Source organism: Pipistrellus kuhlii, unplaced genomic scaffold (genome assembly GCF_014108245.1).
Source record: "Pipistrellus kuhlii isolate mPipKuh1 unplaced genomic scaffold, mPipKuh1.p scaffold_m20_p_9, whole genome shotgun sequence".
In the NCBI taxonomy this organism is placed as follows: domain Eukaryota; kingdom Metazoa; phylum Chordata; class Mammalia; order Chiroptera; family Vespertilionidae; genus Pipistrellus; species Pipistrellus kuhlii.
The window spans coordinates 26,029,640-26,048,950 of NW_023425595.1; the positions used below are offsets into that span (position 1 = coordinate 26,029,640).

Below are 19,311 nucleotides of genomic sequence, written 5' to 3' on the forward strand. Positions count from 1 at the left end.
CCTGGCTCGTGGCTGAGCGGCACTCCCCCTGTGGGAACACACTGACCACCAGGGGGCAGCTTCTGCGTTGAGCATCTGCCCCTTGGTGGTCAGTGTGGGACATACAGACCCTTTGTTCTGCCATTTGGTAGATTTGCATATTACCCTTTTGTTATACAGGATATTCCCTATGCTGTAATTTACATCCCTGTGACTATTTTTATAACTGGCAATTTGTACTTCCTCACCCATTTGTTGTTGTTGTTTTCCTTTAGTGCCAGTTTTTCTCTGTCCTTTCCTCCATCTTACTCTCTGGCATTGTCTGCTTACCTCTGTTATAGATAGATAGATAGATAGATAGATAGATAGATAGATAGATAGATAGACATTACATTCCTTGAGGGCCAGGATCCCCGCCTCTGGCAGGCCCCTCATTCATTCAGCATCTCCTCATTGAATGCTAATGTTTTGCAAGCCCCGGCTGGACTGGAGCTGGTTGCAGAGACAAGTATCCACATCCCATGCTGTCTCACATGGCTCGTACTCTCGCAGGGAACACAGCTATCAAATAGCTATGCAGATGTGTTACTATCTCTCAACCATCTCTTCACCTTTTTCCCAAGTTAGGTCAAGTTCAGTCGATTTAAGATGAAAAGGAAAGAAAAAGAGAGAAATGTATAAGCAATCCTCCCCTGGTCTAATTAATTATTCTGAATGGTTAAAATGTAAAAATAAAATAAAATAAAATAAAAATCAGTGCGTAATAGTCACCTATCCTGACTGAGTGCCCAGAAGTTCTGGGTTTCTGAGGTCCCCTTGTTTGTGTACTGTTCCCTCCCCTGGGAAAGGAACAGATAAGCCTTATCTGCTGCCCAGAGCCATTAACTGGCTCCAGCTTCCATCCACCCAGGAGGAGAGCTCCCACCCATTCAAGCAGACAGAGGGCCTTTCATGGAGAGAAATGCCCTCCACCTGAGCCGGTGTGGGCCTCCCACTCCTCCCTCCCACCTCACAGCGATGGAGGCCACCACTGGGCCTTTGGGGCAAGAGCCTTTCTGTCAAGAACAGACCTGAGGAAAGTCTTGTTTGTCCATAAGAGGTTTTTTGTTTTGTTTTGTGAGTGGGGGGTGGGGAGCTTGCCTTTTGCACTTCGTGTTGTTTTGTTTCAATGTTTTCACAGACTATTTTAAATATACCGGAAACAATGCAAAAGACACACCCATAAACCCACATGTAATTACTCAACTGTGATGATTAAACAGATGTGACTATTTGGACACTTTTGCTACAGAACTCCTCCACACTGTGTACACAGTCTCTCTTAAAGAGAAATAAAATGTTATAAATGCAACTGAGGATGGTCCCCATCTTTTTCCCTGCTTTCCACCTCAGAGGCAGCCTGAACATTTCTGGATTTTTTTTTTTTTAACTATATTTGTGCTATCCATAAACAATATGTACTATTGTTTTGTGTTTTCAAAATATGCACCAATAGCATTTGGACATATCACTTTGCAAATTGCCTTTTCCACTCCACATTATGTTTCTTTGAGAGCTATCCATGTTGTTGCCTAGGAATATTGTCCATTACTTTATTTTATTTTATTTTTTAAATATATTTTATTGATTTTGTACAAAGAGGAATGGAGAGTGATAGAGAGTTAGAAACATCGATGGGAGAGAGTCATCAATCAGCTGCCTCTTGCACAGCCCCTACTGGGGATATGCCTGAAACCAAGGTACCTGCCCTTTGACTGGAATCGAACCTGGGACCTTTCAGTCCCCAAGCCGACGCTCTATCCATTGAGCCAAACCGGTCTCGGCGGAATATTGTCCATTACTTTAACTGCTGTATCCTATTGTCTGTAGAAATCCAGTTTATCCATTTTCCTGCTTCAGTAAACATCTTTATACTCAGCACCTCCCAGCCAGGTGTATAGCAGAGGAGTTTGACAGTAAAGGGTGAAGGCCCTGGCGCCAGATTCCTAGGTTCAAATCCCAGTTCAATCGCTTACCAGCTGTGTGGCCTTAGGAAAGTGCCCTTGTTTGTAAAATGGGAATAGAAATAGTACTACCAACCTCAGAGGTTAAGAATTAGATGAGCTGTGCCTGTGCTTGGCACATAGTGAGTGCTCAGTAATGGCGCTGCTGTATTTATTACTAGATTAACTGCTGTATCTCAGGGACCAAGCGTGTATAATGGCTCTGGTGACACAAAAGGGAGCAGGTCTGGTGACAGAAAAGGGAGCAAGCTCCTGGTTCCTGGGGGTGGGGATAGAGGGAGCAGGGGAGATGGGCCAGTGACCAGGTAGATCGTGGCAAGGCAGGGCTGCAATGGGGAAGCACTTGGTTCTTGAGCAATGTCCAGATGGAAAGAGTAATAGGAAGAAATAAGAGGAGGTTTGACACATAAAACACTTGTTTATTTAAAAAAGAAAAGTGTGGCTGAAACCGGTTTGGCTCAGTGGTAGAGCATCGGTCTGCGGACTGAAAGGTCCCAGGTTCGATTCCAGTCAAGGGCATGTACATTGGTTGTGGGCACATCCCCGGTAGGGGGTGTGCAAGAGGCAGCTGGTCAATGTTTCTCTCTCATCGACATTTCTAGCTTTCTATCTCTCTCCCTTCCTCTCTGTAAAAAATCAATAAAATATATATTTTTAAAAAAAGAAAGAAAAAAAGAAAAGTGTGAGTAATCCCTGTTCTAGGCACTCATGTAATTTTAAAAAAGAAAAAAGAAAAAACGTGATTGCCACTTGTCCTAGGTCCTGGGGAGACTGCTTGCTGTGAATAAGTCAGTTCTGTTCCCATGATGACAGTGAACCACACCACCCACAGCGGCCGCACAATTCCCACACGCATCATGCTTGTTAACCATGTAAGTTAACACTTACAGCTGTAACCTCCATCTTTCATTGGCGCGCACCAGAGCGCAGACAGACTGGTACCTTGGCCAGAGAGAGGTCTTAGGGAGCAGAGCTGGGGTTCACGGAGCAGCCTGGCTGCGGCTGACTGATATTAACCACTGTGCCATCCGCTGCAACAGGCCTGCGAACACTCTCCTAACGTATCCCCGGAGCTACCGGTGGGCTTTCTTGGCTGGAGTAGGGGATCAACCAGGGCAGACTGATAAAAGCCCGCCTTTGATGGGCCTTGAACGCCAAGCTGAGGGGCTACGATTTCATCCTGCAGGGCTACATGCTGAGTGGAGGAGGATGGCTTGGAGGGGAGGGCCAGGTGGGACACAGGAACAACCTCTTCCCCGTGGTGCCCCCTTCAGGACGCTGTTTTGCAAGAATCAAGCCGGAGCTGAAACCGATTTGGCTCAGTGGATGGAGCGTCGGCCTGCGGACTGAGAGGTCCCAGGTTCGATTCCGGTCCAGGACATGTACCTTGGTGGCGGGCACATCTCTATTAAGGGCTGTGCAGGAGGCAACTGGTCGATGATTCTCATCGATGTTTCTAACTCCCTATCCCTCTTTCTTCTTCTCTGTAAATAATCAAATTATATATATAAAATAAAAAGAATCAAGCCAGAGATGACAATGGCCTGGGATGCCCCGGGCCTCTGGGATTCAGGGAAGGCGATGGCTTCCTATGGCTTGGACCATGGAGGTAGAGGAGGCAGAGGAGGCGGCCAGGGGCGGGGAGAAGTGGCCAGCGCCTCGCTGGCCAATGGCGACGCGCGGGGCGCGGCCCCTCCCCGGGGGCGGGGCCTGGCGGGCGGGCGGGGCGCGGGGCTCCCCGGTACCAGCGCTGCGGCATCCCCAGCGCTCCAGCCCCCGGCCCGCCCCCCGCGCCGCTCCCGCTCCCGCAGCCCCGCGGCGGCCTCGGCGAGGCCCGGCAGGTCCAATCCCGGGCACAGCTCCGTCCAGTCGGGTGGGTGCGGGGCAGCGGCGGGGATGGGGATGGGGATGGGGATGGGGATGTCTTTGCTTGGCTTGCCTAGGTGGGAGAGGGGCCGGGCGCTGGTCTCGGGTTCGACCCAGAAGGGAGTTGCGCTATTGCCACCTACATGGGACTGGGGTAGTAAGGTTGCGGTGTCCGCAGTAGAGCTGCGCGCTCTGACTTGATCCGGAGAGGGCAGGGCTCGAGCCCGATGAACCCAGGAGCTGGGGGGAAGGGGGGTGAGCTGGGGGCTGTTAGCCTGGGGCCGCGGGTTCTGATGCTCGGGGAGGAGGCCGAGCGCAGCCTGTGCGTGAGCATGGAGGTGGGAACACGGAGGGGATCGGCGCGCTGGGGCGTTGGGGCGCTGGGGCGCAGGGCTGGATGCGAGGTTTGCGTCTGGTTCCGAGGGAGCTGCGTCCCGGGGAGACTCGGTTTCGTTCCTTGGGGGGTGGGGGGGGAGGGTGAAGGGGGCGGGGAACAGAAGCCCCGGGGCGGGCCGGGACGCAGAGCCGGGGGCTGCGGGGCGGGGCGGGGAGGCTGGCGAGGGGTGGGCGCGCTCTGACAGCGGTTCCTTGACGCACAGGCGGGCGCCGGGCGCAGAGCGGAGATGGGGCGGCCCTGGGGCACCCTGCTGTGCCTGCTGCTGCTGGCAGCGATCCCCGCAGCCCCCTTGCCGGCTCCGACTGCGACTTCGGCTCCCGATGAGCCTGGCCCGGCTCTCAGCTACCCGCAGGAGGAGGCCACCCTCAACGAGATGTTCCGCGAGGTGGAGGAGCTGATGGAGGACACGCAGCACAAACTGCGCAGCGCGGTGGAGGAGGTGGGTGCGCCCCGGGGCCCTGGGAAGCTCAAGGCTCGGGACTGGGGAGACTGGGTGGCGGGAGGAAGCAGGCTCGGAGAGCTAGCTGGGGTCCTCGGGTCCGCCGAGGGGCTGGGAAGGGCCGGCGGCAGATTCGGTGTAATCTGGAGGCAGCCCAGGGTGATCCCAACTCCCACCTTGTCCGCCTTTCTGTCAGAAGATCGGAATCTGAGCCTGTGCCAGGGAGCCTCCGGCTGGACCCACCCACCTGTCGGTGGGCTGCCCCTCTCCCTGTTGTAACCGGGAGCTTGCCAGGCCCCTGGTATTCCAGCGTCGTCGCGCTTTTGCTGAGGCCAAGGAAGCTGCAGGCAGCTCAGGTTCTGGCTTGTCCATTGGCTTTGAGCTTGTGAGACACAGCGAGGGTGTCTTGTGGGGACCCAGAGCCTGAGCTTTGCTAGTCGCCTGTCTGGGCTTCCCCCAATGCCATGGGGTCAGAGAAGGGGAATGGAATCCTGAGCCCAGCAGTGCGACTTACCAGAGGGTGGTAGGAGGAGGAGGAGAGGGAATGGGAGAAGTAACTCCCCTCCCTCCCTCCCTCCTCCCAAGCGTGTTTTGGAGTCAGTCCTGGGCTCCAGGTCCTCTCCTGCCTCTCACGAGCAGGGTGACATTGGACAAATCCCTTAATATTCTGTACCTCAGTGTCCTGTGATAATTAAATGCCAGGACCTGTGTGGGCACCTGACATATAACATGTAGCAGTAGTTAGTGTCAGATATCAAGTACCTAGGCAAAACTGCCTGGCTTCTTCCTTCTGTCCCCTCCCAGGTCCAGACACTATGGATGGCATCCTCTGTGGTGGGGACACAGTATTGCCAGGGCTGCCAGGCCAGGAGGTGCAGCTGGTCCAACTGTCCCCGCACAGGTGTGGGGAGCGATCCCTGGTTCCTGGGGTGGGTGGCACAGTCACTGCTGTCCGGCCCAGCTCTGGCTGCGGTCTGTCCTTGGAGAGAAGGAATTAGCAACAGACTGGAGGTCCAGGCTGATGGGTCAGATGTCTTCACACCCATTTGGGCAAAGCCTCCAGTGCTGGCTCTGATCCATCAGAAGATGCTTTCTCCCAGAAGCCCTGTGTAGTTAGGGGATCTATCCCCCTCCTTCCATAACAGTCAGCCTGGAGTTTTCAGGGAGGGGGACACTGGATTGGGGGGCAGTTGCACAGGCATCAGTACCTGAACATTCATGGCATTCCTAAACTCCTGGACCTTCTGTTTCCTGTAAAAGTACAAGAATCATGGCATGGAACAATGAAAGAGGGAGGGGAGTCATTTAGGCCCCACTGTCCCCCAAGGCTGCACCTTCAAATTAAATCGAGCTTGTGATCCTTCTGGTTTCCTGCTCTGGGTTCTAGAACTTTCCCTCCTGCACATGGATCCTCGGTGAAACTGACTAGGTCTTTATTCAATGTGAACCTGTCCATGCATGTGGTCCTCCGATGGTAGCTCCTGAGGAAATGGGGGAGCAACTGGGTGTCTTCAGGCTCTTCATTGATCAGAGCAGTCTGGGGTCCAGTGGGACCTTAATGGCAGGATCCACTCTATGGGGATTGTCCACATTGACGCTGCCTGCATGCCAGCTTCCTCCCTCTGGACGTGGCTCTGTTTGAACTGAAGTTTGCCACCAGGAGAGACATTGGCTGCCACTGTTACCCGACTCAATGGTTGTTCCCTAAAGGGTGTCCTCAATAGCGGTGGGGACAGGTTGAGAGAGAGGTTGAACACCTGGTGTCAGGAGAACAGGCTGTGGGGACCAACCTTCCTTTACTCGACTCTAGCTCTGCCACTTCCTAGTGATGGCATCCAGGCTCTAAGGGGGAAATGTCCCCCTTAGGGTAAAGGAGAGACTTAAATGAGAGGATGCAGTAAAGGAAGTTATCTAACCCTATAAAATGGGTTTAATTGGCCCAGCCAGTGTGGCTCAGTGATTGAGTATTGATCTATGAATCAGGAGGTCTGGTTAGATTCCTAGTCAGAGCAGATGTCTTGGTTACGGGCTCAATGCCCAGGAGGGGGTGTGCAGGAGGCAGCCAATCAATGATTCTCTCTCACCATTGATGTTTCTATCTCTCTCTTTCTTCTCTGAAATCAATAAAAATATATTTTTTTAAAAAGGTATAATTGGTATAATGTGTCAGTCCTGATGAGGTTGTTGTAAGGATTAAGGAAGTTTGTTCATTATCAATAAAGAATGGCTTTTGTTATAATCATATTAATAATACTAGTATGAATAAAAATAAAGAACCACCATGGCCAATATATAATAGATTCTCAATAGATTGTGGCTATTGATGTTAACTGATATTTAAAGAGACTGCCTGAAGGTCCCTTAAATCACATAAACACAGAACAATTGCTGTTTACTTGTTGTCCAGGGTAAGAACCCAAAGGACTGGGCCAGATGTATTAACTGTTTACGTAGTTGCATCATGAATCTGCTGAGAACTTCCTGCCATTTTAAATACTCCAGCTGATTCAAGCTGTTGATTTCTCCAAGTGGGGGGTAAAGGAGAGATGAAGCTAACTCTACCCTTCATATCATCATTGGGGGAGTCAAATCTTCAAATGGGTTAAGTCAGGCTGTTCCTATTTTTCTGTCCTATTATTCTATATATTACTGATACATGTATTTTGAGGATAAAACTACCCCACTCCCTGCCCCCACACTCTCATTGCCTCGTCTATAACTGGCATATTTTAGAATGTTCCTGGGAAGGACCCAATACCAAACCTGGATTTCCCTCTCCAGCTTTTCCTCCTGTACCCTTTCAGCAGACACGCAGATTCCACCAACCATAAATGCCATTCTAAATAATGTTCACATTCCTCCTCTGTGAAACAAGCCCGATTGCTTCAGGCCTAAGTTTTCCTTGCTCGTGGCCGTAATAGTTGTGGTTGAAATTTCCATTGTAAACTGTACTTTTAGTTTGTGGTGCCCTTAAAGAACTGTTAGCTCATTCTGTTGAAATAACCACTGGTGGAGAGGGCGGTTTTATGAAAAGACTATCTGCTCAGCCCAAAGCAAACTCTACGCTTGGTAACTTGTCAATTATTTGAAAACCAAGCTGGTGGATTCGGATTCCCATGAGAATTTTAAAAATATGAAAACATTCCGTCTCCTTGTGGGGAATCGCCTCTGTAGCATCTGCAGTCTCCTACACTTTGCAAGCTCTATCTTTTCTATCACTAAACATGCCAGCCTCTCTCTCTTACAAAAAAAATGAAATCCTTTTTTTGCCCATTCTGTCTCCTATCTTTTGTTGTTGTTAATCCTCCCCCGAGGATATTTTTCCCATTGATTCTTTGGAGAGAGTGTAACAGAGGGAGGGGGAGAGAGAGAGAAACATTGATGTGAGGCACATCCATTGGTTGTCTCCTGCACAGGCCCTGACCGAGACTGTGTATCAGCCTGCAACTCAGGTGCCTGCCCTTGATGGAGATCAAACTGAAGACCTTTCAGTGCACGGGCCGACACTCTAACCACTTAACACACAAGCCAGGGCCCGTTTCCTGTCTTCATTCCATTCTTCTCCATTTGTTAGCAAACTCTTCAAACACACGAGAGATACCTGCTCTCTCCATTTCTACCCAAACATTCCCTGGAAAGCTTCTAAAACTGTGTTCCTAAAGGGCAGTATTGTGAAAGTAGCTATGTATTATCCCTTTGCTTGATGGCAAATACCAGACCAGGCACTTGGATTTTGTGATCCTAATTCTTACATCTGCTCAGCAGAGGAGCATCATCCCTTATTTAAAAGAGAGAGAGAGAGAGAGAGAGAGAGAGAGAGAGAGAGAGAGAGCTAGAGAGAGAGAGAGGAAGCTGGCCAAAACTGGTTTGGCTCAGTGGATAGAGCATAGGTCTGCGGACTGAAAGGTCCCTGGTTTGATTCCGGTCAAGGGCATGTACATTGGTTGCAAGCACATCCCCAGTAGGGGGTGTGCAGGAGGCAGCTGGTCGATGTTTCTCTCTCAACGATGTTTCTAGCTCTCTATCTTCTCCCTTCCTCTCTGTAAAACATCAATAAAATATATATTTTAAAAATCTATTTGAGAGAGAAAGAGGGAGAGAGAGAGAGAGAGAGAGAAAGCTGCCCTAGCCACTTTGGCTCAGTGGATAGAGCGATGGCTTTCAGACTGAAGGGTTCCGGGTTTGATTCCGGTCAAGGGCACATTCGCAGGTTGTGGGCTTCATCTCCAGTAGCGATCATGCAGGCGGCAGCCTATGAATGGTTCTCTCTCAGGTGGCCTCTGGCTTGGACCATGGGGAGATGGGCAGGGCACCAGCAGCTTTTGTACAGGGGCTAACACTGTTCAATGGGAACATGCTCAGATCCCAGCTCTGCCCTTCACATAGAGTCCTGGGAAGTTATCTAGTCTCCCTGAGCCTCAGCTGCCCCACTTATAAAACGGGAACATAACACCCACCTCAAGGGGAACTTGTGAGGTTTATGGCTATAACTAAAGATACCTATCATTATTACCATTATTTATAATTGCAAAGAGAAAAAGAGAAGTGGTTTGTTTTTCTTTTAAAAAGTTTCTTTCAATTACAGTTTACAGCCAAGTCTATTTTGTATTAGTTTCAGGTGTACAACATAGTGGTTAGACTAGGGGTGTCGAACTCAATCAGAGAAGGGGCCAAAATCTAAAATCCAGCCTAAATCGCGGGCCGAATGGTTTACTGAACAGTCATAAACTGTCATTGTGATGGAAATGCAGCGGAGTGCAGTGATGACAGCGCGGTGCGGGCCACATTGCAAGGCCTGGCGGGACGGATTTGGCCCCTCGGGCCTTGTGTTTGACACATGTGGGTTAGACAATCAGATACTTTACAGAGTGACCCCCTTGGTATTCCCAGTACCCACCTGGCACAAGGCATAGTTATTACAATATCATTAACTATCAGAATGCCTTTAAATTATTTAGATGTCCTAACCCTCCCTGACCACATTAATGAAATAGGAATATCAGCATGTACATATTATTGTCTGTTTCCTGTGCTGTTACTCTGCATCTCCATGTCTCTAGAGGGGGGGAAATTGCTCATTTAATCCATTGATTTAATAGATGGAGGCAGAAGAAGCTGCTGCTAAAACGTCGTCAGAAGTGAACCTGGCAAACTTACCTCCCAGCTACCATAATGAGACCAACACGGAAACCAAAGTTGGCAATACCACCATCCATGTGCACAGAGAAATTCACAAGGTATGGGCAGTCCTGGCCAGAGCCTTCTCCTTTCTCTAGCGCCCACTCCCATCCGAGCACTAAGGTTTTCTTTACATATTTGATACATAAGCCAAAAATACAAATTATTTTTGCTTATTAAATATTTAGTACTTAATTTTCTTTTCATTCCTTGTCTCTTATTCATTTTTTTGGAACTCAAACATGGACTTTTTTTTACTTCGCAATAGTTTCACACATATATCATCTTTTCCCCTAATATATATTCTATATATATATATATATATATATATATATATATATATATATATATATATATATAAAAGCCTAAGCAACTGATTGACTGAACAACCAGTCAACCAGTCACTATGATGTGCATTGACCATCAGGGGGCAGACACTCAATGCAGGAGTTGCCCCCTGGTGGCCAGTGCACTCCCAACAGCCAACCTCCTGCAGCTGACCAACCCCCACAGCCTCTTTCTTCGCCAGCCAACCTCCTGTGGCCCATATGGGCCCCGACCACTGGCCAGGCCGAGGGACCCCACCTGTGCACGAATTTGTGCACCAGGCCTCTAGTTTACTATAATCCTCTGTAGGGCAAGGTATATACTACTAGTTTTAAATTCTTAGGTAGTGCATCAGGACTACCTGGGAGCCTGTCACAACCCCAGCCCAATCCTCAGAGGTTTGATATCACTGATACTGGGTAGTTTTTAGAGCTCTTCAGAGCTTTGATCTCAGTCTCACACATGGCTGCACATGGTGATTCCTAAAACACATTTGTAAAACACATGGGAGCTTTACGAATTAGTGATGCATAAGGCCCATCTCCAGAGATTCCAATTCATTTGATCTGAGTGTTGCCTGCGTTGATCTGAGTGTGGGATTTATTGATTTACCACCACCATCTTGATCTGAGAGCCACCCCACTGATCCTGGGTGCCTTTCTTTGATCTGAGTGTGTTCTTCATTGATTATATATATATATATCACTTAAACTTAGCTCAATGAAGATTTTAGAGAGGAAGGGAGAGGGAGAGAGAGATAGAAACATCAATAATGGGAGAGAATCATTGATTGGCTGCCTCTGACACAGCCCACACCGGGCATCAAACCTGCAACCCAGCATGTGCTCTGACCAGGAATCGAACCATGACCTCCTGGTTCATAGGTAAATGCTCAACCACTGAGCCATACCAGCTGGGCTTAAGTACTTCTCGATAAAATAAAGATAGTTCACCTGAATCAGGAGCAGGGCAGCTGTAGCTAAAACCTGCTTGCTTCTCATGAAAGACGTTTGATTAGACACCCAGAACTGTAGCCCTTGAAAAGAAAGTCTACCTTGAGTTTCAAGTGATGAGCCCCAAGAACTATACAAATAGCGAACGCTGAGTATGTGCTGGGTGACAGGCTCTGTGCTGAGTGCTTTCACAGACCACCTCATCCCTCCACACAGCAGCTCTGGGAGGCGGAATCTGAGACACTGATGGTCATTGCTCAGAGGAGAGGCTGCTCATCTGGAGGGAAGGGAAGAGGGAGGGGCAGTTTGTCTGCTTGGCTGGATGCCCCGCTTCAGAAAATAGAAAGAAAAGAAGTTGTGGAATTTGCCCAGAGTTCCTTCTATTTCACACTCACTGTGCCTGTTCTATTGTAGATCACCACCAACCAGACGGTACAAACGGTCTTTTCAGAGACAGTGATCACGTCTGTGGGAGAGGATGGAGGCAGAAGGAACCACGTGAGTTGTTGTCTCCCCTGCGCTCACACCCCAAGGCACACATATCTTGGTGTACCTGCCAAAGGTGACCGAGGCTTCAGAGCCTGGGCAGAAGGGAGCTGACTTGCAGGCACTTCTCCTGCCTCATCTTGGCCAAGATCAGATCTATGCATTCTGGTAACAGGCTCTACATTCCTGCAACTTTGCATCAGAAATAACAGAGATTAGATTCAGTTGTCATTTGATGGCTCCGTCGCAGCCTTGCAAGGGGAATAAGGGTGCATTGATCAGAGACCTGGGGGATTCATAAGACCTGGGGCATTGAGCATGGAATGCCCTAAAGCCTGTGGCCTGGCCCCTGCCTTGTATAATGTCAGCCCTGACCAGGGAGCTGAGAGCAAGAAAACCTTAGTGGAACCCAGTGGCCTAAAGGGAAAAGGGTGTCCTCCCACTCCAGGCTTCAAGCTCTGACCCAGCGTGATATGCCTACTGCTGAGGTGCCTGTTGTTTAGTCCAACGGCATTTTTAATAGAATTATAGAGTCCTACAGTTGGAAGGGGCATCATTTCACAAAAGGAAGACCCAATGGGAGTCACTGGTCTCCAGACTCCCAGGCCAGCGGTATCTCACCTGCAGTTATCTTCTCAGAGAAGTGGCTAGCTCAAGATGCAGATGCCTGATGTGGCAGGGACATGGCGTCTGCCTGGAGACATGGGCCGCAGTAAAAGTATGCCCCCTTTGTGGAGACCGCAAGGACCAGCCTCTCTGTCCCCAAGAGCCCTGTGCACACTTCTGGACTATGAGATTTCCCCTTTGGTGCATTCCTGGCCTTCCAGAGGGAGGGGGAGGAGGAGGGGAGAAGATCAAGGATTTCCCCTACCTCTTTTGGCCTTATCCCCAGGAGAGAACTGGTGTATTCATGATAGTTAGGGAGGTGGTGTTGACATGGTTAGAGTTGATGGGCTCTTTTTTGCTTGATTTTGGCACGGAGTTCAAACACATACTGCAGGCTAGGTGTGGGGGTGGAGGTGGGGAGAGGGGTCCAGTGACCCACCATTCAAGGGACCTGGGGATTGAGGTGGGGGCAAGCTGTGTGGTGAAATGAAAGGAACTCTGGCGGTGAAGCTTAGAAGCATGACTTTGTCACTTACAGGCTGGGTCACCTCGATTTCCCCAGCTTCAAGCGAGGCAGTGATTGTCACCAGCTCTCCCGACTCCGAGAGGACAGAAGTCTTAGAAATAAGACAGGATGCACTGAGGTCAGGAAGGAAGAGAGTACAGTTTTCAAAGTTGGGAAGAGAGAGAGGGAAGCCAAACAAAAAACAAACAGCTGTAGGGTGTGGCGGGAAAAGCTTTAAGATATTCCAGATTTAAGTCTCTGTGGGGGGACCCAGGAGGGAAGGAGGGCCTGTGCAGAAGCCATGGAATGTAAGGGGCAGGGAAACAGAACTCATGGGGCTGTGAATTAGAAAAAAAAAGCATCGTCCTTAAGTTGAAAAAATAATTTTAAAAAAGGCACATGTGATTGCACAATGATAGAGGTTGGCTCCAGGGAGCTCCCCAGACCCCAGAGGGGAGCCGCCCTGGCTATGAGCGCATCCACACCTGCTGGAGGCCCAGGTGCCCTGTGGCCTGCAACTTTCACATCCCTCCCATGCTCTCCCCTGTGCCCCCCAAGGGAGATGACTATGTCACGTTTTGAGCCCTGTGTTGGGGGAACCAAGGCTTTGATCACGGTGAGCAGGTGAGAGAGAAGATCTCAAAGATGGAGAGAGTGCTTGGGTAGAGAGCTTGCACGTGTGTGCTGACCCACTGAGTTTGTGCTAGCTTTCCCAAGTGTGCATGGCTTTGTGCATCCATGTGTCCTTACTTCAGGCTCAGTTGGGGGGCCCAGAATCTCTGCACCTTTGTATGCCGTCTCCTGTGTCACTGAGCGATGCCGACATTTGTGCAGCACCCTCGTGCCATGCGTGAGGGAGCCCCTGTGGTTCGGAGGGCACAGGAGGTTGGCAGGAAGAGATAGATCCCCAAAACCCAGAAGGTAGCAACTCATCAAGTGTTTCTAGAATTGGGCTCAGGCCCTTGGCATATTAACTCACTGACTTTCTCTACGAGAATAAATTCCAATTCGGCCAGAAGGGAGACCGGGGCAGCTGATGCTTGACTGGCCAGTTTCTGGAGAACCCCACGGGTCTTCAGAGAACAGACTGGAGACTTTGCAAGCCGCCTGTGACCAGGATGTCCTGTTCAGACACAGTGACATCTGTATCACAGAGCCTCATTCATTGCCAGAGTGGCTTGCTGAAAGTCAGAGAAGCAAGATCTAGTTCCAGATGCCCCCGGCATTCTCCCACTCAGCTGCTCTCTGGTTCCTGGGTCCCCGTGGTCCTAACACAACCGAGCAGGGGCTCAGCATCAACGTTGCAGAGACACGAAGATCCTGCCTCGAGGAGGAAGCTGTAAACACGAGGCTGCCTTCAAAGGACTGTGGAGGGACAGTGGATATTATCGCCACTGACCCACGCCATCGTTTTATAACTTAATGATTTATACAGTTGGCCCTGAAATGCATTACACACTGAAGAAACTTCCTCTTCGATGGAAAAGGGAGACTTGCCTTTCAAAGGGACAAAAATCATATGCTGTCCCAACCTTCAGTTACTGCAAAGAGGCGCTACATTGCCAGCATTTAAAATTCCCAAATGAATTCAATTAAAAATAATCACTAAGCAAACCCCTATTCCCCCCCCCCCCCCCCCCATCTTTCTTTCTTCAAATGCTGGTGTGTGTGTGAATATGTATGGTAACCCGAGGAGGCCCATGGAAAGTTACAGACAGTCATACTATATGCCTGTCTAGGAAACTCAGCACAGTGTGTGCAGGGTATTGGTCTGTTTTTACATTCAGACGAGAGAGGGGAAAAGGACATGCGGCTTGTTATTTCACCTGAGCGCACTGGCAATGGCGATGTGGCCCGACATGGTTCTGTGGGGCTTTTGTGCCGGGCCCTCGCCTTCATGGGCCAGCGGGCGGCTGACTGATGTGTTGCCACTTTCGTGCAGGGTGAGGTGAGGAGCAGAGCAAGCTGGAGAGCGGACAGGCCATTATGCACCCATGGGGAGCTTTTGTTTATAGCCCCGTGTCCCCAGAGATGAAGAATCCGGTCTAATTAGCCACGGCACCATGTTGAAGGGACGCGTCCTCTCATTAAAACACAGCTCACGGCTACAGAGCTTAGCACACCGCTCACGTGTGTTGTCCTTTCTGTGTTTGCGTTAGAATATGATATAGAGCAGGAGGTGCCCTTGTTTTTCCAGCTGAACATACCTCCTTTGAACCAATGGGTTCCATTCTAGTACAACCAACTCCCAGATCTTGGTCAAGACTTTCAAGGCCCCAGGGAGACAGATTTCACTACCAAAATCATGTAGAGAGTAGCAATTTGAGTGACTCCCCCCCACCCCCTCGGACGTCCTTGTCCCCATCACAGCATGACGGGGGTTACAGTGCCTTTCTGACTCCGCCCGGTGCGCAGTGGACAGTGACAATGGAATTCTCTGCAAGTGTGAACCAAATGTCTTCTCTGCTGCGAGGAAGCGGGCTGTTATTTGTGCTGACGATTGGGAGAAGTGGGAGGGAAACGGTGGCTGAACGTCTCAGGACTTGTTTGCTGGCTTCCCATGAACAGTCGTAGCCGCATCCTGTCCCCTCAGAGTCCAGGGACACCCAACAGGAGTGTGGGAGCAGCAAGGGTGTCGAAGGACAGCCTCCTCTGCGAGACCTCAGGTTCTTCCATGCTCCCAGCCACCCCCAGCCAGGTGAGGTGCCGGCTTTGTTTGTTTCTTTGCCCTGATTTCTAAAGCTGGAGTTGTTGTTATCAACTTAATGGTGTGGCAGAGGGAGGGCGCCGTGATGATAAGTCATTGTGGCTTTAATAGAAATGCTATCGGGGAAGCCTGGGCCTATTAGAGAAACTCCGTCAAACCCTGCCCCGACCCTTGCAAGCTCTGTCCATTATGAGTCTGCTTCTTCATTTATGAAACGGGGGCTAATCATTCCCGGTTCCCAAAATTGAGTGAGAATGTAGTTAGGCAACGTTTATAAAAGCTCTTTGTGTAGGGCTCATTAGTGTTGAAAAGTATTTAAAACTAGGTTCTAATTGGTTTCTCCCCTGGTTCCCAGCAACCTATGCCAAAAGAATGGATGGGCATAGCAGCTGAGGGTATGGTTAAGGTCTCACAGGCTCCCTCCACTGATGTTCGAAGCCTTGGGCTAGGCTCTCCAGAGCCCTGCCTCCCCCTCGGGGTATTGCACTTCTCCTGAAGCTCCGTGTTCCTAGCCACAGGGTTGACTCACCTGCTGTCCTTGTTTGGGTGCTAGGGATACAAACAGAAGAAAGAATGGACCTTATGAGTGACGAGAGAACAGGTGCTGACAAATGCCAGGATGGGCCTCAGGTTGGCAGGGTGTATGCTGGTTTCTACAGAGAACAACAGATTTGTGGTTCTAAGAGTGATGAGAGTGATGGTGTAGTCTTATGTTGAACTAGAGGCCCGGTGCATGAAAATTCATGAACTGGAGTGGGGAGATCTCTCAGCCTGGCCTGCCCCTCTCACAGTCCAGGAGCCCTCAGGGGCGCAAGGCGACTCAGCGATCAGAAGAAGGCAATGTGCCCATCACACATGTGCTGCTGCCAGTGCCAGCAGCGCAAGCCTCAGCCGGCCCTGATTACCTGAGCCTTGGGCAGCCCTAGGCGGCTAGGCAGCTGATATCTGAGGCTTGCCTGTGCCTTGGGCCAGCCCTGGGCAGCTGGGGGACTGAGGGCGGGGTCCAGCCACACCATGCACCTGCTGCATGCCCCCTGCCCCGCCCCTGCTGGGCTGAAAGGACTGTGGTACTCTGGCAACAGGTGCAAGGAGCGGCTGGACCTGCCTGAGGGCGGGTTTGACCACACAATGTGGCTGCCCCCCCACCCACCTAGCCCAAGTGGGGCTGAAAGGACTGGGGAACTCCAGCAAGGCTGAGGGACTGGGCACTGCCATCTTGTGGCTATGAATGTCTCCATCTTTGTGATGGTATGACAGTCAATTTGCATATTACCTCTTTATTAAATAGGATATTTGACTTTGTGATATCTGGCCAAGTATAAGGCCCTCGTGCCAAATCTAGTAGGAAAAAACTTATAGGAAAAATTAAAGAGCTCTGGATTATTCTGAGATATGAATAAGCAATCTCCATGTAATAAGTAGATGTAGGCATTTCTTTTTTTTATTATTTCTTTTTTTTTTATTTTATTCATTTTGTACAGAGAGGAAGAGAGAGATAGAGAGAGTTAGAAACATCGATGAGAGAGAGTCATCGATCAGCTGCCTCTTGCACACCCCCTGCTGGGGATATGCCCGCAACCAAGATACATGCCCTTGACCGGAATCGAACCCGGGTCCCTTCAGTCCCCAAGCTGATGCTCTATCCATTGAGCCAAACCGGTCTCGGCAGATGTAGTCATTTCTTTTGAGCTATAACCTGGCTCTATTAAAGTGTACTCTCCTCAACCTAAATCTTCTTCAAGAAGGAATTCATCCCCTGCAAGCATGGCTCAGTGGTTGAGCATTGACCCATGAACCAGGTCAGGGTTTGATTCCTGGGATGTGGGCTCAAGCCTCAGTAGGAGGTGTGGAAGAGGCAGCCCATCAATGATTCTCTCTCATCATTGATGTTTTTATCACTTTCTCCCTCTCCCTTTCTCTCAAAAATCAATAAAAAAAAATACATATATTAAAAAAGAAGGAATTCATTAACTATGCATAATTCCATATCCAAATCAAAATATTGTGAAGTTAATAAATGAGTTTCATTTAAGTTGGTAATAATAGGATGTCTTAAAAATGTTCAGTGAAAAAATGCAATTGCTAAGCAGTACCTATACTATACTAAGTAAAATATATCTTATATATACAGTATATAAAAATATTTCATTTTTAGAAAAAAGTGTGCATAAAAAGTTTGGCAAAATATATACTAAATCATTAATAGCAGATGTATCTGAAGGAATTGAAATTTGCAGAGGCTTTTCCTTGATAGATGTCTATACTTTTTTAATGTTTTAAAAAGAGCTTGTGAATTATTTACAGGTTTTTTTATAAACATCTATATATCTACCTATCTATTTGTCATTTTTGAACAATTTTGTAAGTATTTCTTTTGTGCTGATCCTGGAAATTAAATTGCTGAGTCAAAGGCTAAATTTTGAGAGATGCTACCAAATTTTTCTCTAGAAAGGTTACAGTAATTTCACTCTTTTAAAAAATATATAGTTTTACTTAATTTAGAGAGGAAGGAAAGGGAGAGATAGAAACATCAGTGATGAGAGAGAATCATTGATCAGCTGCCTCCTGCACATCTCACACTGGGGATTGAGCCCAAAACCTAGGCATGTGCCCTGACCAGGATCTACTGGTTCACAGGTCGACACTCAACCATTGAGCTAGGCCAGCCAGACAGTAATTTTACACTTAGCAAAAAATTTTGAGACTATTTCACCAACCCTTCCCTATCGGGGGTGTTACAGTGGGTGATTCTTTATATCTTCTTTTTGTTTCTATTACTGTGATTATTAGTAAGGCCAGGGGGAATAGCTGTTGGAGAATCGTAAGTTGCAGCAAACATAGAATTCTCCACAGATTCTTCTCACCCCTTCCTCCCTTTTCCATGGTGAAAGGGCAGTTTGGCATTGTAGGCTGTTCCCAAGACCAAAGGCCATCTGTCTCTTGTGGGGCAGATTAGGAAGGTGTGAAGTTCCTGTGTGCATGTGAGGCGGCTGATGGGCTGTGAGTCACACCAGGAGTAGGTGACGATGACATGCAGGCTCCTGCCTCCATCCCTGTAAACACAAAAGACAGACTTCCTCCTTCCTTCTCCCCTGACCTCCACAAACACCCCCACACATGCTTAGATCCCTCCTGGTCGGAGAAGCACTCAGTAGGGTGGCTAAGTTTACACGCAGGTAAGATCAAGGTGCAGCTCAATATTCATGAGCCATGTATGTGACTTTGATAAGTTCCTTAACTGTTCTAAGACCTTCCTTTCCTCATATGTACAGTGGGGTTAAAAAAAAAAAAGTATCTTCCATATAGTGTTGTCATGAGGAGAAAGTAAAATAGTCCAGGTGAAAAGCACTACACAGCACCTAGGATGCAGGAGTAAGCAGTCAGTCAGTGTCATTGTTATCACTCGATTACCACAAACCATGGCTGTCAAAATTCCCAGGATTAATTACTCCACGCATGCGCTGATTTGCACATCCATTGAGCACTTCCTGCATGAATGGCAGATGAATGTAAGAGACAGTCCCTGACATCAGAGAGCACCCAGGCTAGTAGTGTACCCAAAACCAGACCATTCCAATGTGATTCCTTAGGCAGAGGCTGTCCAGGTGTGGCGGGGGCATGATCCGGTGGCCAGGGAAGACTTGTTGGGAGACAATCCTTCAGGTCCTTGGCATTTCTGCTCACTTTATATGCAGAGGCGTTCCTTGCCCTTTTGTTCCAGACTATCACACATCAAGCAGCCTTGGAAGGGAGGTGGAGATAGATCCCTTCCCTGCCTGCAGTCCACTGTAAACAACCCGGCTTCTCTAAGCTTGACATTCATTCCTCAGCTATGATGCAACCCCACTGCCGGCACAGCACCCAC

At 49.1% G+C, this 19,311-nt stretch overlaps 1 protein-coding gene across 3 annotated transcripts in view; it reads left to right on the forward strand.

The window, feature by feature from the left end:
* Nucleotides 1-3,729: 3,729 nt before the first annotated feature.
* DKK3 (dickkopf WNT signaling pathway inhibitor 3) overlaps nucleotides 3,730-19,311 on the forward strand; it is a 37,999-nt gene continuing 22,417 nt past the window's right edge. Inside the window, exons 1-4 of one of the 3 annotated variants that reach the window (XM_036428040.2) lie at nucleotides 3,730-3,855; nucleotides 4,448-4,684; nucleotides 9,784-9,921; nucleotides 11,557-11,640. In XM_036428040.2, coding sequence (XP_036283933.1) covers nucleotides 4,472-4,684; nucleotides 9,784-9,921; nucleotides 11,557-11,640 — 435 coding nt within the window. In that variant the 5' untranslated portion in view covers nucleotides 3,730-3,855; nucleotides 4,448-4,471. Of the gene's footprint in view, nucleotides 3,872-4,060; nucleotides 4,187-4,447; nucleotides 4,685-9,783; nucleotides 9,922-11,556; nucleotides 11,641-19,311 lie in introns of those variants that run through there. The other 2 variants (XM_045577527.1, XM_045577526.1) reach the window with 2 other exon arrangements.